At 37.6% G+C, this 23,567-nt stretch overlaps 1 protein-coding gene across 1 annotated transcript; it reads left to right on the plus strand.

Annotated features, from left to right (window-relative positions):
- The first annotated feature begins 6,077 nt into the window (after nucleotides 1-6,077).
- Nucleotides 6,078-6,644, plus strand: LOC149942608 (uncharacterized). The gene has a single exon (XM_090179484.1). The coding sequence runs from the start codon at nucleotides 6,078-6,080 to the stop codon at nucleotides 6,642-6,644; it is 567 nt and encodes a 188-aa protein (XP_090035610.1).
- Nucleotides 6,645-23,567: the final 16,923 nt, after the last annotated feature.

Raw genomic sequence — 23,567 nt, forward strand, 5'->3', positions numbered from 1 at the left:
TGCAACCGGGAGACCCTCGTTCAACTTTTGCAGATGACGGGGGAGACATCAGATTGTTGTATTTATATACCCCGTGCACCGCCAAAGCATTACAGGGGTTACTCATCATCTGTCCCGGTCGAGCCGTCGACCTGTATACAAAGATAGGAAATGCTTCCTAAATCACATACACACAAAGGTATACACCCGTATACCTGAAACTCCTACTCACGACTCACTCGTGAGTTCGTCAAAATTCACAACGATATAACGCATTACGCGTTCAAGATCGTTGATCGTTTCGTTATCCAGATTGTGGAGACCATTCTCGCGGATTGGTCTCCTTAACAAATGGTTCGTTTTAGGACAATTACGAACATAGTGCTCTGAGTCTGCTTCCAGAGCACCGCATATGCATTTGGGCGATGCAATATGACCCAAGTTGAACAGGTAAAGTGGGAATTTACCGTGTCCACTTAGGATTTGCGTCAAATAGTAATTCGTGTTGAAGCTACCATTGACCTTAGGAAAGTACTTCTTAGTTACCTTTCCCTTCTCACTCTCATCCCACGACTTCTGCCACCTTTGAGTCGTCACCTCATTTAGCCACCTTTTAACCACCAACTTAGTTAGCTTCATCTCCTTCTCCTCGGGAAGATCGGTTGCTGACTTTGCAAGAAAGTCAGCCCTTTCATTCCCTGCACACCCAGTGTGCGACTTTATCCAAGTAAAGTTGACTTGACGGGGGAGACAAGCGAGCATGCACGATTTTAAAAACCCTGCGAGGCAGCGATCATAGATATAAGAAATGCATATAAAGGTCTAGATAAATTTCTAAGCCTAACATAAAATACGGACACCGAGGAAATTCAAGTGACCAGAGCGCGAGCTCTCTTAGCATTTTAGTACTCAGTGCTTGACCTTTCCGCAGGCCGTAGTCTTTAGACACCATCTGTTGGTGACTTTTAGTATAATTTTTAAGCAGGAGACATTGGCTCTCGCGACGATAGCACGAGCTTTCTTACCGATAGATAGCGCCTTATAAGGATAGCCTGCAGAAATTACGCGTTTCTGCTAGCTGACACCTCCGTATTCACTCCCTTTGAAATATTTTATCAAGACCTTTATATAGTTTCCTATATCTATGGCAGCGACTGCGAGGCGAGCGCACGAAACACACAGACGGGTTAGAGAAAGGACAAGATTTTCGTTGAAAACCCAAAAAGTGCGTGGCAGTATTTTAGACAGATTTAATCGGCGTCGCGCTGGAAAATAATCGGCGGCGGCGGCGGCAGCAGCGCGCCGTCTAAATTTTAAAATCAGCGGCGGCGTTGAAAAAAAATCGGCGTCGACGGCGCGTACTTCGGCGGCGTCGGGGTCTAATAGCTGCACGCTCCGTGTTGGTCTCAGGCTCGTCTCAAAGTTTTTATAGAAATGTTTAAGTGCTCGTCTCGGGCTCAATTTAAGGGAAAATATTGTACAGTCTCAGTTAAAATGATAATATTTGAAACGGCTCGTCTCGGACTCGTGTTAAACTTTATTTTTTCTGTGGACTCACCTCAGTCTCATTTGTTTTAAATTTTTTCGCTCGTCTCGTCTCGGGCTAAATTTTATAAGTTAACGAAATTGGACTCGTCTCGGGCTCTTCTCACCTAAACAATTCGTTTTGGACTCGTCTCGTACTAGGTCTCTAAATAAATATTAGAGCACTCACTCATTTTCAGTCCGCGGCTCAACAGAAATTTAGCTATACTTTACTTATACTATACTTTACTTTCTACCAATAAAGAAAACGGTTGAAAGCAGAGGTAATCTGAGGCCCGTGGCGAAAGTTACTCGCGAGACCTTTAGTTAGCGCCCCCCTCTTCCGCAATAAAAATACTTCCAAGTTAACATGATTTGGCACCCCCCCGCCTTGTTAACATTGTCCAAGTTATCCCCCTCGAACCTTTAGAGCGTTTTCAATGTTTCTGATTTGAACCCCCCCTGTTGTCTCTTTGATGGGCGATTTACAGCACTGCCACGGGGATTTTGCCCCCTCCTGCACGGCCCTGAGGAGTTCACAAGATTTTTAGATATAGCAGGATACGTGACAAATAAGCTTTAAGCTATTAACTTGTGCCCTACGGAATTTTAACCATTGCTATAGTATATTATCCTCCAATCCAGGGACGGCGATCCCGTGGGGGCTCCGGGGCCAGTGTCCCCAAAAGAGAAAAAAGAAGGCGCAGAGCCCCCACTGAAAAAATTTGTGCGGAAAGCCCCAAGACCAATTTTAAATTATAGTTTTTAATTTATTAAAATTTATTAATTTTTTATTACTAAAGAAGGGTACATAAAAAGAAATAAGCGTGAGTTTTAGTCCTATAAAATGTTTAACCCAAAATTTGTCCGTCGCGTACACAGCTTTATCAAAATATTTTAATCATCTGAAGACAACGACTTTGAATTAACTATAAATGAATTCATTGACGTTTCAGATATCAGAAAAACACTTTTTTAGAAATTAAACATAAATATTATTTTAGTTTGATGTAAATAAATTTTATATGAAAATATCAGCCGAGCCCCCACCATAATTTTTGCGATCGCCGCCACTGCTCCAATCGCTTTTTGTTCCCCTTTGTATACCCTGGTTTATGAAATAAATTTCAATACTTAATCCGATCATATGAAAACTGCCATGTCTAACTCTAACACTTTTCCTCCAAATTAAGAGACTAACTAAATCTACTTTATGCGTTATAACATAAAATAACATCTGCCACTAACATTATAAGGTTAAAATATAGAAAGTACCGTTGTAGAGTTTGTTTAGAAAAATAAATGTACCTCCAAAAAACACAGGGCTCTGCTGCCGCTTCGGTTACAAAATAAACACGGCAGAAGCGTTTATAATTTTGACCGTCGAACATGGTCGAACGAACGAAAGCTCGGAACAATCGCGAAATCACTGTTGCCAATGTTCGAAAGTTAAAAATCCCACAGTTTCGGTGAAAAACCGCCCAAAAGCCACATGAAAACTCCTCGGAAAACAGGGACCGAATTAAATTAGGTTCTTTTTTTGTTTTGTATTTTATTTATTTTTATTTTTTGGAAAAATTATTAATGTCATATTTAAAGAACTAAGTTTACTTTATCTTCTATGCTTATCTATAGGTAGCAACTCTACTATTTTATCATGAAGATATATTCATGATTTTATTCATTATACATTTTTGAATTGCGGAGATCGAAATGTCGGGGTTCTGGCTTGATATTATTGGCCTCAAAGCTAGATCTCAAAATGCAATATGCATTCCACAGTAACGTTACGATAGCTTAAGCCTCTGAATGCGCTCCCCCCACATCCATTTGACCCTTGCTCCTCTTCAAATTGGACAATGGACAGCTTCGTTTTTCTCTACTCCCAAGTTGTTTCGGAGATAATACTGTGGACGAATTCCAAGAAATGTGAAGGCCAGCTGCAACCGCAGCAGCGACCTTTCGCCTTTCTTGGAACTTGGCGCACGTCATGATCCCCCCCGTTCTTCCTTGCGGGGAAGTTGCGGCTCGCGACGCCTTGCGTTCTTTATGGAGGGGGGACTAAGGGTGGGTAGTCTGGGTACAGTGGCTTATGAGAATTAAAAGTAAAATCATAAGTTAATGATACCTCTAAGTAGACAAATAAGCCCTTTCAAGGTGGAATCTTTGTCCAGAAAATGTGATGTCAAATATTGTCTCTCCGATTCCCGCGAAAATGAAAGATTTGAAAAATATCTCGGACCCAGCGCCGCTGTGCGGTCTAGAATGAAACTATACACTTTTTTTGGGAATTTCGCTGGGCGCGTTCATGTTGAGTTTATCCCCCTTATCCCCCATTCTCCATATCCTGGGACCAAAGACCCGAGCCTAGACCCCCCACTGGTGGTTCCTGGTAATCGCCGACTAGCGGGCGGCCAAAAAGAGGGGTCGAAAAGACCGCGAAAAAGAGTGTATATTGGGCTGAGAGAAATAAACCAATAGCAAAAAAAACTAAAAAGAATTTTCTAAGGGAATACCGAAATTTATCTCTTTTGGGGAAGTTCAAGCTAGCCTCGCACCAAACGGGATTAAAGAAACGTCAGCTTCGGCAGTTCCAAGTGGATGTTAAGGCTACTTTGATACGCAGTACGGAGAGACATAGGTCGATTTGGACAAGCATATCCGCCATAGGCAGCATAGCCATTTGTCTACTTAGAGGTATCATTAACTTATGGTAAAATTTAGGACCGTTATCGAGCCGAACAGGTGGAAGGGGGTACATGTACTTTCTTTTTCCTCGGAAGGCAGTATCAATATTTCTTTAGAAAAATTTTCGTGGGTATTTTGAACTGGCGATCGAAAATCTCCCAAAAAGTGAAAAATCCCACAAAACCCTTGGATTTGGTTAAGAAAACCCTTTATCCCATTTCCAAAAATAACACCCTAAAAATCCCACAATATGGGATTTATCCCACGATCTGGCATCACTGCGCGAAATGCGCGGTTAAAAACGAACTTTTCAAAAATACACGTGGGTCACGTGGGTGCAAAGGTCGTATGACTCGCATCATCGACTTAACAGCCAATAGAATTCGGTTCAGTCAATTAGCCTTTTCGGCTTAAATAGAGCGACAGTTCTACGCCTCTACCAAAAGAAGGACACAGCGAGGGTTTTACGGTTAATGTTATATATTTGGAGCTATCTCCTCAGCTTGCTTTCAAAAAGTGAATTTTAATAATCAGTACTGTGCACTTAGTGTTTATTTATTGTTTTTTTTAGATTAGAAGCTGGTTTAGTGTTGAAAAATCAAAATAGAAGCGCTGCAAAAACAACTGGAGGAACTTCTTGTTGTATTAAGGGCTGTAACAGCAATGTAGTCAGAAATCCTAATTTGCATTTTCACTCATTCCCAAGAGATAGTAAACTAAAACAAGCCTGGATTGATAGAGTACTCAGTAAGCCTTCAAAGACAAGTTCAACTCTGTGGAAGCCTACCCCGGCTAGCAGGATTTGTGGATTGCATTTCAATGTATGTGGAGTGAAGCAGAAAGGGGACTCTATTCCTCGTATATTTCCTTGGAACACATTTTCGGACGGTACAAATATAAAACCCTCCAGGAAAAGTATGAAAAAATTTATATTAGTGTTAAGTATTGAAAATTAAGTAATTATAATTTTTCAGGAAGGCGTCTGTTTAAAGCTGATCAATCAAACACTAAAAAACCGACCACTATTTTATGCCAGACACAGTGATAATTCCTATAAATGACCAAGAATTATCTTTGTGTGCTACCTTTGAATATTCAGAATCGGATATAAAGAAAAAAAAAGAATATGAATCAAATTCAGTCTTAGTTTACATGAAGGTTAATTTTATTTTTTAACTAAGGTACAAAAAATATTATTCGCTCAATTTACATTCTTATTTTACAGATCATTCCTATTGTGCCGTTTATGGACAAGAAAGTAAAGCCACCCAACAAGAAGAAATTATTGACAGACTAAATACAGAGATAAAACACTTGAAAGAAACCATTTCATTGTTACATAAGACTTTGGCTGAGAAGGACAAGACACTATCAGAAAAGGACAAATTATTAGCCAAGCAGGACCAAACATTAGCAGAAAAAGACATAGATCTGTTTGAAAAATCAAAACAAATTATTAATATGGACTTGAAAATAACAATTCTTAATGAAACTATAAGGAAAGAACATTCTAAATGTTTTTCTGTAGAAAATGTTCTAAAAAACGAAGACGCCCTTAAATTTTATACTGGATTTCAGTAACGAACGTTTTTTGACCTTTACAACTTTGTAATGGTGGACTACGATACCGCTTACAATAATTACAAAAATTTAAATTGTCAACCTCCGAAATCAAACCGGAAACGCTCACCCAAAATCAACACTATGACCAACTGTTTTTGGTCTTGTCTCGATTACGATGTGGTCTCCTAGAATTTGATTTAGCTTATCGGTCAGGTGTTTCTACTAGTACCATAAGTGAAATATGGAGTTTTTGGATTGCTTATCTGTCAAACAGGCTCGTACAAATTAATATTTGGCCTAGTCGCTCAATAATTGATAAAATAATGCCTCAGCAATTGAAGGGTCTGTATCCAACCACGAGAGTTTTGTTGGACTGTACAGAGATATTTATTGAACGTCCATCCGACTATCAAATCCAAGGTGTCACCTACTCCTCTTACAAATCACACAACACCGCCAAAGGATTAGTTGGGATTGCACCGAATGGATGGATATCGTTTGTGGCAGATCTTTATGGTGGAAGCATATCAGATAAGGAGATCACGATCAAATCTAAAGTTTTAAATTTATTGGAACCTACCGACTCATTTATCGAAGATGAATGTAAACAACTCGGAATAGCCCTAAATATACCACCGTTTTTGGGGGGTAAACCCAGCTTAACCGAACAAGAAGAAGAAATTACTCGAAAAATAGCTTGTGTAAGAGTGCACGTTGAACGTGTTATTAAACTGGTTAAAGATTATAAAATTTTAAGTGAAAATTTCCCAAATTCAATGTCCGATAAACTAAATGGAATTTGGAAAGTTTGTTGCCATTTGGTAAATTATACTGGTAACCCTTTACTAGAACGAAAAGTGTTATCTGATACCTTAACAACCATAAAATAAGCTTTTTAAGTTTTATCTTTAAACTTTAATTATTTAATTTGTATAAACTTTTCACATATTTGTAGTATTTAACAACTTAAATCTCTTCAATTCTGTATAAGGGAGCGTGCATAAATTACGTGAGGCGTTTAGGGGAGGGAGGGGATCGAGCTGAATCTCACCCAATCTCACGTGGAGGAGAGGGGGGTTTCGGCAAATATCACGTAATTGTTTTCTGCAAGAAACAGTGTAAAATTGGGATAAAACTGGCTGAAATTAAGTAATTCAACCCTTGCACACCTTCATCAGCATGCCCTATGACCTCTATTGCCGTAGTGTACGTGGTGATCTGAAAAAGAGATGCTGCAGTACATGCGGTATCCACTTTTCATCCATCACAAGGGCTGCAGAGCACCTGCGTGCGGTCCACAGAGCACCACCTGCACCAGCGCGCAAAGTGTGACCTTCACGGATTGTCACACGCCGAGTTACTGAGCTTCTGTGTGCAAGGGACAACGGTTTAAAGTGGCTAAGTCAGAGCCCCCAGTATCAAATTTTGGTCGGGCCGACGTCGTCTAAAAAGGGTCGGCCGACTAAGTCGGATCGTAGTAGGCTACCCAGTCCAAATGTCACCATCGGCCGACTGCACGGTTTTAGGTCGGCCTCGAGTCATTTTGTCGTTGTCGGCCCGACTAATTTTTGTACAGGTGGCCCACCCCAATAAATGTTAGCCCGCCAACTCTTAATTCACAACTGTATCTCAGTCGGCCCTACCATCATTCATTCATCTTGCTTATCAGTCGGCCCTACCATTATTCATCCATCTTGTTTATCAGTTGGCCCTACCGACTTGCTGACCAATTATACACAAAATTATATAGGCTTGTTTTATAAAGTCATAAAGAAAAAAATAGTTCAGAGATAAAATGAGTTTATTATCGTTTTTATAAAGCTCATAAAAAAATGTTTTCTAAGATTAATATTGAAAATAAAAAAATAATATAAATGAAATCGTCTGGGCAATGTGGTTTTGGGGGCCACATTCATATTCGGCACTAATTTTATCACAAAATATGCTCTTCATAAAACGTCTGGATATTTCAAAACAATGAAAAATTAAGAAACTTTAAAAACCGAAACGAATCCGCGATCAATTTTACAAACCACATCTTAGAAACTCTTATATAAAATATACGTATCACAAAATGCTAAGGCATAATTTTATCAGCCTTGTAAACTTTTAGGCTACTATTTATCGCAGTAAATAAATTTTTTACAAAAAAACTAAAAGCTCTCCCAGGTTCAGGGTACGATATTATTATAACAAAATGTTTTATCTTTCAATATTAAGCTGTATTAACCGTACTAAAATACTGAAAATGTTTTTTTTCATTCACTTGTTTCCACTTTATCTTTGCCATTTGCAATAGTGTTGTATGCACCCTTTCCTTTTCAACTTCTTCTTTGACGACCACTTTTGTCTGTCCTTTGCAGGTTTAACCATGTTTTGATAGTATTTCCAACCTCTATTTCCTTCACAACTTTCAGGTTTGCGCTAACTTAAACAGCATCTACGAATAAATAACTGAAGTAACTTTGTTGAAATGATAAAAGTCTGGTAAAATCAATCATATCTATTATTACACACTTCAGCTTCAGATCTTCGAATTGGTCATTAGCACCCTTCCAATTGCCAGAAAGAGAAATCTCACGAGAAAGGCGCTTTCTCATTCTTGCTCTTGTTGAGTCCTTAAAATTTTTGGTTCCCCACCTGGCAAACTTGTTTATTTGTTTTAAAATATTGAAATCTAAATTTAATTAGAACTATAAATTAGTACAGTGACCTATGCTAGTCTCACAATTTAACAGATTAAGTGCCCAGGCGTCCGGGAGGCAGAGTTTGTGGATGGCCGTGTGAGGACGACCACTAATCCCCCAACGGGTGGTTGTCATACTTCCGCCACGGGTGTCCCAACCCTATCCCCAAGTATCCCCCCGTTGGCGTGGCCGTAACACATCTCTCGCACCTGATTAATCAAATGGACGAGCGGACTGAATTGTCCCACCCGTTACAATCGCTCATAACGAGCTTCTAAAAAAAAAACAGATAAAGTGAAAAACCGTTTAAGCAAAAAAAAAAAGATAAATGAGCATAACAACAATCAGCTAGCCTCTCTCTATCACCCTGTCTTGAGTAAAAAGCTTGGACAACTCACAGCTTCCATTCTAGGTTTTATCCTCCAAAAGCTACCCATCAGTATTTTAAATTTTCAGTACTTTTTATTGGAATATTAGGCAAGTCAGAAGAAACTAAGTCCAGTTTTACACCAGCAAAAACAGAGTCATCCACAACAGCCCTTTCAAATTGGCATTCATATCACACCTACCATTTTACCTCCCACATCTACTAAACGAGGTAAATCCACACCTTCCGCATCATCAACTCTTCTTATAACTACTTAGCATTCCAATTGACCAGCCTCATATAAATCCCTTTCATCAGAGTCACCACTCTCTACAGCTATGTGTTTGTCAGCCATAATACTTAAGAATTTTTTTGTCTTAGCCTTTGCCTCTCAGAATAACCTGTTCATGTTACTAAATTTAAATAGAAGACATACGCATGGAATTATGTTTAAAATTTTAATAAAAATGTTTAACAAATCTTTTTAAATATTTTACAGTAGCTTTCCTTTCGAGCTCGAAGCTCTTTATTTACTGATCAGTTTGTAAAAGCGCTTCGAGCTCGAATGCTACTGTAAAATATTTTAGAAGATTTGTAATTTTTTTAATTAAACTTTGAAATAGACTTCCATGCGTATGTCTTCTATTTAAATTTAGTAACATTATACCGCTTCTATGGACAATAATAGTTTTAATTTATCCTGCTCATATTTGTAAGGCGACTTTTGCTGTTATTCCTCCATTATGACCAAGGCGTAAATATTGGCGGTACTACCGAAGCGTAGGCTTATGCTTAACACGCCTGGAACTTAATATTATTTAATCTTCTAATCATCGTGATAAATGAATTTCACACACAATTATTGTTTAAGAAGAGATTAAATACCTTTAGGAATATGAATCCAAGTGGATATTATTAATAAAACCGACTAAAATAGATGATATAATCCCCCTGACTCCCTCGTGTTGATTGACTACTTGATTCAATTTTTATCTCTAAGACTCTAACGGTTTTTTTAACAGATGGCGCGACAGCGAGCGACAATCAAAGTTGGCCGTGACCGGGCAAGCAAAGGTTGCTGTAGTTCAAAAACCGCCAAATAAAAGGCAATATAAATATATTTCTTAAATTCATTACTAAAGAAAACAACTATTTAAATTAATTTTGAGAAAGACATAATAGTTAGACAAGATCAAATAATATCAATGTTTTAATAATATGCATTTTACTCTTTGGAATAACTTTAAAAAAAAACACTGAAAAAGGAATTATACTCTAGCCAAATTAATGATTATTCAGGCCAAACTGGCATACTAGTTCCATAGATTTATCGCGTGAAGCAAAGGAGTTTCTCCACTTTGCCGACGTTGGCCCAACCACGATTTGATTTGTATTTTACGCAGTTGCAAATTTGAGTGTTATGAAAATTTATGTTTACACAACGCTCGTAAGATACCGTCGGCCCGATCGCGATTGAAAATTATAGTTAAAGTAGTAGTCGGTATTGCGTCGGCGTGACGTACAGAATCCGACTCCGACGCCTGCCCGACTGCCCAACTCCGACCCGACCAAAAATTGGATTTCGTGTGCTACTGGGGACGTTGAAGGAGCAGATGATTTTACTGAAAACCACATGGACATGTTGGTTCCAGTAGTCACTCTTGAGACCACATATGAGTCCCCGTGGACTGAATTAGAATGAATATTGTTTTACGAATTTTAGTAGTTCCTTAATACTTAAAATTTAAGTATTTTATTGTTCGATTTTCTCACTGTGATTCTAGACTACGTTCTGTCTAAAATACTAGTCTTAACTAGTCTTAAATATAAATAATTAAGCAATTATGTTTTTTTAAATAAATCCAACGCAATCAAACAGATTAACGTATTTACACTAAAAATACGCATTTTGAAAAATCTCACGTGATATTAGGGGGGAGGGAGGGGGTCGAGCCAAATCTCACGACATCTCACCAAGGGGGGAGGGGGGGTTGAAAAATCACCAAAATCGCCTCACGTAATTAATGGACACTCCCTAAGTATCACAGTAATTTTAGCAATTTATAAAATAATTTTTTAGGTACTTAGAATATCACTGCTGCTTTCAGGGTTATATTAAATGTAAAATGTTAAGCTCGATAACTACTGTTAAGTTTTAATACACATGACAAGAAGTGATCAAAATAAAGCTCGTTTAGTTTTGGCAAAATTTCATTAGACCATATTTCCTTATTCTTTCTACTATATAATCCTTTCCACTGTAAACTAAAAAGTCACACCATTTTAAGCCAGTAATGGCTAATTGTCCTTGTGCTTGGTAGAAAAATTTGTGGTTTTTTTTAATTTGATATTGCCATTTCTGTTGGTTAGATAAGGTACATTAAGTAATTCCACCAGGCCCGTACACAGCCGCCAAAACTCGGGGGTGCTCAAAATCTTTTTGGGGGTGCCAATTACATTAGTCATTTTTATCTCCCCACCTATGAAATTAGTAAATTGGGGATGCTCAAGTTCTCATTTGGGGGCGCTGAGCATCCCCTGGCGCCCCCCCCCCCCATGTACGGGCCTGATTTCCACCGCCTCCTTTACACTTAAATTTTCTTCTTGGCCCCTAGCTAAAGTCCTAATTTCAAGTAAACCCCATTCATTAACTGAGCTGTCAATTATTAATCTATCCGGTGTTGCACCTAAGTAAGGAATGGCTGGATTCACACAAAATCCAACGTCTGCGCTATACTTGATTTTAATTTCTGTTGATTGATACATTTTCAATGCTGACTCTTCACATTTTAACCCGTCTTCCATATATTTGGTGCTAATAGTAGTTCCCTTTTTCATTCTTTCTATGAACGCATCATCCACCTGTTTTTTCCTTCTTACAATTTCTCCAAATTTTGATGCTGTTAGCCGTTTACTTCTTTCAATCAACCACACATCAGATTTGGACTGCTTTCTTGTATTTCTCTCTAACTCCCTAGCAACTTCCATAGTTAGTGCAACGTCTTCAGGATAATATAGATCAGTTGAAGTTTCTAGTAATTTTAGTGGTAATGATGGAGGTTGAATTATGATACCGTCTGATAAGGTTTTAATTTCAGGCATTGCATCTTTAATTAACTGAATAGGTTGACATTCACTGTCAAACAAAATCTCACTAAACATGTTTCAAGGTTCCACTGTTTCAAGATCTTTGGCAAAAGTTCTGAGACTGTCTTCAGACACAGGTATATTAGTGCATTCAAATTTCAAGCCTTTTACAAAATTTGGCTTCTGTTGCCTTTGTTTTCTTGTTTGGGTCATGCTTCATGAAAAAATATTTGGAGAATTCACTACTAGGTTTTCTGATTTTTCCTGGTTTGTTCCACCCACAAGGCTTTTCTGTACTCGATTTATAAGCGTCGAATATGAAATTATTTTGTAACATGACATTATCCAATAATACGTACCAGAAGGTCGCAATGACATGTTTACAAAATCCCAACCGACCAGCTTTACAATAACAAAAAGCTCTTAAAATGTCTCCACTGTAATTTATTTGGGCTGCTACATTGTATTTTTCACGTTTGTATGAAGCTTCTACAACTGCTTTTATAGTAATGAAATGCTCTCCATAATTCAGTAAAATATCACACACTTTTCCACTTTTAAACATACGGTACCCAGCGGTATAATGCTTTTTCCCATTAGTTTTACTGTGGTATGTTAGAATATTATCTTGTTTGAAGTTAGTTGGGAATATCCGTAGCTGTTTTGTAAAGTTACTGTTGAGGATTCGAAAATAAATCACTAATATTTGCTTTAAACGAACATTGTTTTTTTTTGTTAAATCATAGTAAAAACTCGTATATTTACAAGCTATGTACAATAAGTTAGGGAAAACATAATTTACTAAGTTATCACTAGAAGAGCTAGTCCAGAACTGACTGATTAGAAAAATAGATAAATAAACGGCATGATGACGCCCCCTAGTGGTGGTAGGTCAAAGTGACCAAACGTTTACACATCACAATACTCCCCCTACTTTAGCATGCCACACTCGGGTTTTAGATATAGTAATTCAACACAATTATCAAAATTAATTCTACTTAAAGGTTTCGTAAATATATCTAAAACGTTATCTTTAGATCTAACATATTTTATATCAAAAACACATTCTGCATATTTTTCTCTTATAAATTTATATCTTATATCAGAAGTAAATGAACCGAAGTTATCAGATAAGGTAAAAATTCTAAACTTCATTTTGCATAAAGTGGGGAGAGTAAAATTAAGCCGCCGTTGATAGCCCCTTAACCTCGGTATTATTTTCATGCAGAGGATTCTGGGACCAAGGACGAATATTACAAGTCCAGGTTAGTATCATTATATTGTCCGTGTGTTCCGGAATTCGTCGTCTCAATTCTCTCTAGTCGTCTGCTTCAATTTTAACGACGATCTTCTCTACCTAGGCCTGCAGCTATGCTACTGTGATAATGGATATACGTAAAACTTTCATTACTGGAAAAGAAAGTCATGATGAATTGATGCTTCTTAACGTGATTACATCATCCACTTTGACATTTTGTAAAATAGAAAATAAACATCCTGAGAAACTCCAAGAAAAGATAACTGAAGAAAACAACAGTGAAGAAATTGCGGAATTCAGCTTCAACTTTAAGGAAGAAACCGATTCTGCACTTTTTAAACTGGGTGGTGGTTGTCTCCACGAAATTGTAAAGAGAACAGCAGCAACAAGTGTTAATACAAAGCATTCGCTGAAAAAGAGGATAGCTGACAATAATCTTAATAAAGTTGGATTAATAATTCGTATGAATGACGTAGAAAAGGATAGTCTTCCAACGGATTTAAAAATTCGAGATAACGGAAAACTAAGTTTTCCGAAGGTGAAATTCCTTGAGTTCCTACGTAGGTTAAACGAAAAAGTAAGGGATAATGCAAACAAAGCAACATTAGCTAAATACGGATCCGAAATGATTAAAGTAAGTGATCTCGTTAATGAGTAAGGCCCGGGTTTGTATAATCACAAAATTCTAAAAAAAAATATATTTTTATAGAAATGTGCAGAAGAATGTTTTCGTTTTGTGAGTTGCGAAGAACAGAAAATGATGTTTCGTGCAGCTTTACCAGACGGTTTTAATTGGGAGGAGCTTAATGTCGAAAACTTTTACAATGAATGGACACGAAAGATAATACATGCTAGAATCCAAGAGTTCCTTTCAAGTATCAGAAAAAAGGGGAAAGGGGGTCAAACCCTCCGAGATCAACTATACGCATTCAAAGAGAAAGGTGAAAAGAAAGCTAAGAAGAAAGGTACGCAGAAGAAAAAAGTAGATTTTACTAAATGCAATATTACAGTCGATGAGAATAAAAAAAAGGCAAAGCCAAAAATACGAGCTATATTAAATCTAGTCATCCCAAATCCACGAAAGCAAGTGTTAGTTATTGTGATAATGAAAATTCTACTGAATTTCTTCACGAATCTCCAGAAATGCACTCTAGTAATAAAAACAAAGTTTCTGATTCTCTCAAAGTAGCTACTATGAGAATTAAAAAGAATAAACCAAAGTCAAGACCACGAATGTACAAAACAAGTCATCCCAAAACAGAAAATGAAAGGCCTACTAAAATTTTTATAGATTCTCATACTAGTCATAAAAATGAAGTAGCTATTAGTAAAATTAAACACAGTTCCTCAAAGTCAAGTAAGAGTGATAGCAGTAACTTAGAATCTCCAAAGTGCAGTCAAATTAAAACCAAAAACAATTGTCATTTAAAAAAGAGATATTTATTTAGTCAAAATGACAATTGTGTTGAAACAAGAAAAAAAAAAATGGATTCTGATTTTTGTTATGATTAGTTTAGAAAAAATAAAAGCCTTAATTGTTTTTTAGTTTGTAATGTTTATATTTTAACTATGTTAATACTTAAAATAGACAATTTTTAAAGCTGTATTTTAAAATCATTATTATTATAATTATTTAAATGTCAGATTCTCGGAAACAAAGCATTTCATCACGATAATCCTTGTTTCCACGATGATTACCGTGAACATTGGCTCGTACCATTACAGCTTTTTTCCCACTTATAAAGTTTGTGCCAGATAGTTTGCTTCCCGTGGCATATTTTATCTGTGCAAAAAAGCTTTCCACAGCGCTCCCATTGATTCTAATTAAAGATAAAAAATAGCCTGGGCAATATTAAAAAAAATCTGCTGCCAATCCTTTCATTCCGAAGGTCATTACTCTCAGTTTAAGTCCCAGGTTTGCCAAGACAAAAAACATTCCTGGCGTGAATTAATGAGGTTTAAATCGGGAGTAGCTTTCAATAGTTCCCTTAACCAGCAGTCTTCAAAAAATTGGTACCCTTCTTCAATAGATTGTCAAGACATCTGAAGTGGTAGTTTTAACTGGTTTGGCTCTTTGAAACCCATTTTCAAATATCTTGTTGCAGGCCCGTAAATATTTGTAAGCCTCCAAAGCGCTTTCACGTTTTTCAATGGTGCCTTCTACGCTGTGAGCAAATCCATAGAGTTCACTAAGAACGTCTTCTTGTTGCATCACTTTGGAAGGTGCTACATTAAGCCGTGACCAAGAGTCTCTGATGATGTAACTTTCTAGTAAAAACCTTGCTCCTCTTAATTGATTATTCTTGGCTCTTTCTTGGTCTCTAGCATAAACTTCCTCCACTTGTTTCCAACCGAATGGTACCCCATTTCGTTGGAACGCTTTGGGCCCATTATCCTTAGAGGCATAGAGCTGGCCAATCATATTTTTCATTTCATGTGACGGGCAAATTACCCAGTGCAATAACTTCGGTGTTTCTGAAAATGGGTTTTCAAAACTTGGCTGTATTGAAAAATCGTATTTTTTATTTTCAGTCTTGAATCCAAAAGCTCCACTTTTAGACATCGTTAGCTTAATCAACGACAAATTTTCACTTGCTCCATCACAGACGAGACCCAAGGATTTAAAATTGACCATTTCAAAAGCTTCCATGGTTTGGTACAGTGTGGTTGCAAGAGACTTCTGTTGAAAGGGATATGGTGAAGTGAAGTGGGGGCCAATCATATCGAACCCTGACGTCAAATCTCTCCAAATATATTGCAATATATATTGTGTTGGCGCTGGAGCTTTCGTGGTTTGGTCTTTATAAATATCTGTCAACTCCGGATATTCCTCTTCATTCATTGCTAATCCTATAAATTCGTGACTCTTACTATTCCAGATCACTTTATCGATAAGTTTTACCTCATCAAAAATAGTAACTCCTATTCCCATTGGAATCATATCTCCTTTTTTTCTTTTTCAGCCTGAAACTTCTGATATTTAATTTTTTGTTCGGCCAAATAGTCTTCATTAATTCCTGGTGAGTGGTTTAGTTTCCTGGTTTTCTGTCGTAGCGTTGATACACTGGGAAGATTTAAAATTTTAAATCCTCTTAGTGCTTCGTAAGCCGCTTTGCTTCTTGAACATACAGCCAAACACATTCTTAACGTAACAGCGTTCCATTTCCTCACACGGGAGTGTCTCGTCAGTTTTTCTTGTTCACTAAAAATGCCTTTTGATCACTTAAATGTTTCTCTTTTGAATCTCGGTCCCACGCAGCTTTCAACATCTCTTTGGTAGCACCAGAAGTTGAATTGATACTCTTCTCTAATTCGTCGCTATAATCGCTGCTTATTACTTCAACAATTTTCGTGAGTTCAGCTGAATGATTTTCATTCAGGCTTATTTCTCTTAAATGCAACTGCTTTTCTAATCTTAGGACTTTCCGCTTGAAAACTAAACGTGCTTGCTTAATTCGGGAAACTCTTATCTTCTTACTCTTAGGTGTTAGATTTTCTATTGGATAATTACTAGTAAGGCGCTGTCTTTTGAATTTCCTATAGGGGGACTAATTTACGCTTCTTAGCTTTGGCAATAAGTTGGCCTAAATAAATACAATGCTGACACTGCCTTTTTTAATAGTTGTACTCTCAGCTAAACTCGTTTGTTCTTTCTCTAATAGATAGTACACTTCACATTTTACTGACTGAAAACGAGGAAATGGGTACTCAATTGATAGTAAATTTTTGGGTTTGGTTAAATTATCATCAACGAGAGTGACCGGATTAATGCCTGGGCAAAAAATATGACCTAAACGACCAGATACAACATTTAATGCTGTTGTCAAAGAGGGTATATCCAAAATACCATTTTTTTAAATACTAATTTTTTTTGGTGGTTTGAATAAAATACTGAGGTTGCAATTTCCATTTCCTTGTAGAGCGAGACAAATTGGCTCTTCACAATAACCCCGGAGTTCACTGAAAAGTCCACTGGTCTTTTTCCTTGAAATTCTTATCAAAGGTGCCCCACTATAATCTTCTTTATCCTAAACAAATCAACTAACTGTTAATCTGGTTACAAGAAATAAGTTTTAAAAAGAAGTAGAAACTAACCTCATAACAGAGTTCTGGAAAATTTGCCAGTATGATTTTGGTAATTTCATCAAATAGCTTCGGTTTATACTCCGTTAAAGTTTGGGTAGACATGTCTTTACCAACAGGTTTGCTGACAACTGGGTTAGTATTATTACAAGGGGTTTCGTTATTTAAATATAAAGGCCCCAAGCAACATTGTGTAGCTACTACACTAACACTTTTGTTGATCAAATGCTTAGCCTGTCCTTTGGTCTTTTTTAGAGGTTCTTCTTTTGCGCTTTTCATTAAATCGCACATTACCATTTTATTTTTAACTTCGGATTTCTTTAATAGATAATAATTATACTGGGTGCTAACATCTTTGGTCGCTAAAAGTTCTGTTAAAAGGGAGTCATCATCAAATTCATCTTCAGACGAAAACATACCCTCTTCCCAGCCAGTCGCCATTTTATTAACTTGACTCAGTGATGTCTCTTCCGGGTTGTTCAGACGTGAGGCGGTAGGTGGCGGTCGTAAAGCTTACGATCGGCAGCCACGTAGCGCGCGAAATTTGAAATGAGGCTTCAAAGGGATGCTCCCATAAGGAAAACGACTCTAACATGGGAGATATAGCGGTATGATAACTTCGGTTCATTTACTTCTGCTTATATCTATATGTTTCGAATTATACTTTTCAATATTATTTTTAGTGAAATGTATAGCGGATTGGTTATCACAGAAAATTAATGTCTTGGGACAATTTATACCAAAAATGTGTAAATCATTGACAGTGGCGGCTTAAGAAGGCTGGGTCCCCGGGGCGGCGGCAGTGTTTTGTGACACCCCCCAGGACCATGCAGAAGTTTTCACGGGTCCGGCTTCTTCAAGTTTAATCGTTCTGATTTGCACCCCCCCTCGAGCTGCTGGTACCCGGGGCGGAGCGCCCCCCCCCCTTAGGCCGCCACTGATCATTGATTATGGGCATCAACCATAAAATTTCTTTAACAGTCTCTGATGTACCAATGAATTCTGCTTCCATCGTAGATAGTGTGACACTTTTCTGCTTCATAGCTCTCCAGATGACTGGTGATGTTCCGACATAGAATACATAACCGCTTATCGAATGTTTTGAATATCGATCTGATGCATAGTCACTGTCTGTGTATGCGACTAATCTGGTATTCTGTTGTTTCTGATAATCCCCAATCTGCAGTTGATAATACGAATCTGGTGAGCTGGCATAGAAGTTTCCAGTGTTGAAACCCTGGATTACTGTTAAACTGGGATAGAACTATCGCAGAAAACAGAATATCTGGTCTGGTTCTATAGGCTATAAATAATAAGCTTCCTATTAATGAACGATATGGAAATTTCTTCATATGTTCTTTCTCTGCCTCTTCAACTGGACAATCTTCTTTCGTCAATATTACACTTGAATTCATAGGCAGGTTGACGGTTTTCTCCAGATGTATTCCAAACTTTTCAGCCATTTCTTTGATGTAAGTCGATTGGTGAAGTTTCATTCCATTCATTACATCTTCAAATTCAACACCTAAGAATTTCTTCAGAGGTCCCAGTCTTTTTAATTCATACTTTTCTGACAATCTTCGGTACGTATCTTCTAATATATTATTATTCTTCGCTAGTACTGCCAAGTCGTCAACATATACTAGGATTATGACGTGATTGGGTATGTGATATATACAATTTGTTCCGGGGAATTTTTGAAAACCCAACTCTTTAAAAGATCGGTCAAGTTCCTTGAACCATTGCAGCCCACTTTGTTGCAATCCATACAAAGCCTTCTTTAATTTAATACAATGTGATAAAACGTTTGCCATTTCAAAACCAGGTACCATTGTCATGTACGTCTCTTGATCTAGGGTTCCGTATAGGTATGCATTTTTTACGTCTAGATGGCAGTGTATCCATCCCATTGTGACTACAAAAATGGCAATAAACATTCGTATCAAAGAAAAGTCAACTACGGGTGAAAATGACTCCTCATAATCAATTCCTTCTACTTGAATATAGCCTTGTGCCACTAATCTGGCTTTGTAACGTAGGATTTGATTGTTGTTGTCTTTCTTAAGTGCGTATACCCATTTGCAACCTAGGATTTTCTTATGTTCTAGTCTTGGAACAACTTCTATTATTATCTCTTTGGTGTAACGTTTTCATCTCTTCCTCCATTGCTTCTTGCCATTGTTGATGTTGAGGTGACTTGGTTGCTTGTTCATAATTCTTCGGTATTATAACCTCTGCATGATATGCTGCGTATTTATCTTCATCATTGTCTTCCAAACGTAGATCTGATAAGAAAATATCCAAATTCTTTTTCGAAAAATCGAATAAATTGAGATCTATATTTAAATTGTGCTCCTGGAGATATTTTGCCACATCAGGTTTCGATTTTATGGTATTTCCTCCACAAGGACCCTTATAATAAATATCAACATCTCCTTTTGTTTGCCCCTTCTTACAAACATGAACTTCCCGACTCCAACCATCAGGTAATTCATCCTTAGATTTGTCAGGTAGTTCCGGAATAACTTTACACCCTTCCTCTGGGTTCTCTTCGACTACAGATGTCTCTTCATCTGATTTGGTAGGAATCTGAATCTCTTCTGGTGTTTTCCAATGTATATCCTTATTTTCGTCTAGCGAAGATTCTACGCTCTTTACATTCGGCTCTGAGGTTGACCATAATGTGACTTGTAAGATTCCATGTTCTTGCTTTTGGACTGTACCAGAATCTTGAATATGAAGGATCCCAATCATTTCTTCATTAAAAGTGACATGTTTAGTATCTCTTACAATCTTGTCTTCTGGATCCCAGACTCTATAACCTCTGGTGGAAAAAGAATAGCCCACAAGAACTCCTAGTTTTGCCCTCTGTTGTAATTTGTTCTTTCTTCGTTGTTTTGGAACATGTACAAATGATAGACATCCTATTCGTTTCAGGTGTCTTACGCTCGGTTTGTGACCTGTCCAACGTTCCAGAGGTACTTGATTATCAAGCTTAGCATGCTTCATTCTATTCTTCAGGTATGCAGCCGTGTAAACAAGTTCTGCCCAAAGATTACGTGGCAACTTCATTTCCTGTCCATAAGTTCTGACCATATCAATTAAAGTCCGATTAATCCTCTCCGCCACTCCATTCATTTGAGGAGAGTAAACATTTGTCCTTTCATGGCGTATTCCATTGTCTTCGCAGTACCTTTGAAAATATCCCGCGCAATATTCCATTCCGTTGTCTGTTCTCAGTGTTTTTATTTTCTTTCCGGTCTGTCGTTCAACAAGGTTTTTGAATTTTTCAAAACGTTTGAAAACCTCATCCTTAGTCTTCATTGTATAGAGCTTTGCATGTCTACTGTAGTCATCTACAAATGATACATAATATTTTGCTCCCCCTATCGAGAGTTCTGGAGCAGGACCCCAGACATCGGAATGTATAAGTTCCAGGATATCTTTACTCTTGATGCCATTATTATTTCGTGGATATGATTGACACGTACTTTTACTGATTTTGCATGAAATGCAGGTATCTAGCTTCCCTTTTACGCCTTCTAAACCATGTAACATTTCATGAGTCACCATGTATTTAAGATCATTTTCATTTATGTGACCCAGTCTGCGATGCCATATCTCGATAACATTGTGAGTGTTTTTCGTTGCTGAAGTGTCAAAAGATTCTCCCACTTCTTTTTGACAATCATAGTCATGTATGACTCTCCCATCCAGTACGTATAGATTATTCTGCAGCTTTGCTTGGAAAGCAAACTCTCCATCCGGAAAATATACGGTAAAAAATGATCTCTTCATTACACCCTTGAAACCGGCTTCATCGATTAATCTCCCTGACAGTATATTTCTTCTCATACTGGGAGTATAAATAACGTTGTTTAGACGAAATCGTTGCATATGACCATGGCTATCAATTTCAATCCAGATATCTCCAAACCCCTCGGACTTGATTTTTCCAACTCCAATCTTGACATCATCTTCCTCAGATGCAGTATATGTACTGAACCAGTCTCTTCGGTTGCAAAAATGATGCGTTGCCCCAGAGTCAATAATCCACTGGTCTGTGGCGTTGGATGTACAAAAAGCCGTTGCCAAGAACCCTCGTTTCGACATCATCTCATTTGAACGACCTCTCCGACCCCGAGCGCCTCTCCGGAAACTCCTCCCACGTCCGGGTTTTTCTAGTTGGCAACTTTCCGCCTTGTGTCCTTTATTTCCACAATTGTAACAAATTCCTTGAAATTTATCTCCTCGATGCGTCAGTGAGTTATCCCGGTATTGGTTATATTCTCTTGAACCATTTAACTTTTTCTGGACAACTAATGCATTACTGTTTGATTCCTGAAAAACTGCTCGGCTTTGCCTCCCATACTCGGCCAGTAAAATCAGGCCCCTCTCTACCATTGGGCTAGGTAGGGCTAAGCCCTAGGGCGCCGCGCCCGGTAGGGGCGCAGCGTCTCCCCGGAGTGGCGCCGTCTGGCCCTTAATTGTTAAACACATACTATAAAAAATATATAAAAGGGCGCCTTATATAATTAGCCCAGGGGCGCCTGAAAGCTAAAGACGGCCCTGAGTAAAATGTTCTTGATCGCTACCGACGTAAAAGCTGCATCATCTAATTGATACATATGTTGAACCAAAGGTTGATATGACTCAGGCAACGATCCAATAAGTTGGTACGCAACTTCATCATCATCGATCTTCTTCCTAGCGTTGTCCAACTGTCTCTAAACTGCCATAACTCTTCGTATAAACCCAGGCATGGTTTCACCTACTTGAAATTCAAGGTTGTTAAATTATTTTCTTAAAACAGCAATTCTTGCTCTTGACTTAGGCTCAAAAACATTTTGAAGGGCATCCCATATGCCTGCAGCAGTTTGTACACCCTCTATTATACTTCTTAAATCTTCATTAATGCTTAGTGCTAATATAGAATAAGCCTTGGCCTCTCTCTTTATATTTTTGTTTCAGTTCTTCTTTAGCCTCTGAGCCTGGCGCAGTTTCAGATTTATCTACTATTCACCGAGCAATCTTTCATTTAGAATCATTTGAATTTCATATTGCCAACTTCTATAATTATTGCTTGAATGTAACTTAGTCATATGAGCAACCAAAGATATGCCTTCCGCCATTTTGTTATCTTGACTTATTTGGTTTGCAGTTCATTAACTTGAAAAATCTTGTACAAAAACATTTAAACTGGAACAATACCTTGATACATCCTGCAGACCAAACCCTTGGCCAAAAACGTTTTCAAAAAACCATGCATGTCCAATGAAGAATAGGCCCGTTTTTAAAACCGTTCTAAAAATCGGCGCCACATTGAGGAAAGTAACCAAGCGTCTGCTATCACTTGTTGAGGATTGGAAAATAAATAACTAATATTTGCTTTAAACGAACATAGTTTATTTTGTTAAATCATAGTAAAAACTCATATATTTACAAGCTATGTACAATAAATTAGGGAAAACATAATTTACTAAGTTATCACTAGAAGAGCTAGTCCAGAACTGACTGATTAGAAAAATAGATAAATAAACGGCATGATGACGCCCCCTAGTGGTGGTAGGTCAAAGTGACCAAACGTTTACACATCACAGTTACCTTTAGGTAATGGTACATTTGATTTCACAAACTCTTTTGGCTTTTTATTATTTGATGAAGTGCTGTGCAAAGGAAACTTTTTCAGGGCATCATTTGAAATTAGTTTGAATGGAGACCTTGTTTCTTGAGCTAATGACGTTGATGAATTTGATATGTCATTACATATTTCCTTTAAATGGGATTCATTTTCCATTGTTGAAACTAACTAATTGCTTGCAAATTCAGTACACAGTACTGATTATTAATATTCACTTTTTGAAAGCAAGCTGAGGAGATAGCTCCAAAGGTATAACATTAACCGTAAAACCCTCGCTGTGTCCTTCTTTTGGTAGAGGCGTAGAACTATCCATCGCAAAATATAACTTAGATTTCAAAACATTAACACCACTTTCTTCACTTTAGAAAAACACCTAATAAGTATAAATAAGATTATTTTGCTATTTCAAATCAGCTGAACTCAATCAAAAGAATTTACCTTTGTGCTTTGAAAACTTTGCCATTTCAGTTTAAAAAAACCTCTAATCAACCAACGAATTTATGACTAAACGTTTACTAATTCATTAGAATTACAAAAACAAACACCTAGCTATACTAATTTCATAATTCAACCGAACGACGGCGATAAAATAGGCTCAAAATTGAGACAAGCTAGTGCAGCTAAGTTCTCAGTGCGAACAGGGTATAAAACTTGCTTATTATACTCCTGTTTAGAGCTCATCTTTTTCCC

Source organism: Leiobunum rupestre, chromosome 6 (genome assembly GCF_980474605.1).
Source record: "Leiobunum rupestre chromosome 6, qqLeiRupe1.1.hap1, whole genome shotgun sequence".
NCBI lineage: Eukaryota > Metazoa > Arthropoda > Arachnida > Opiliones > Sclerosomatidae > Leiobunum > Leiobunum rupestre.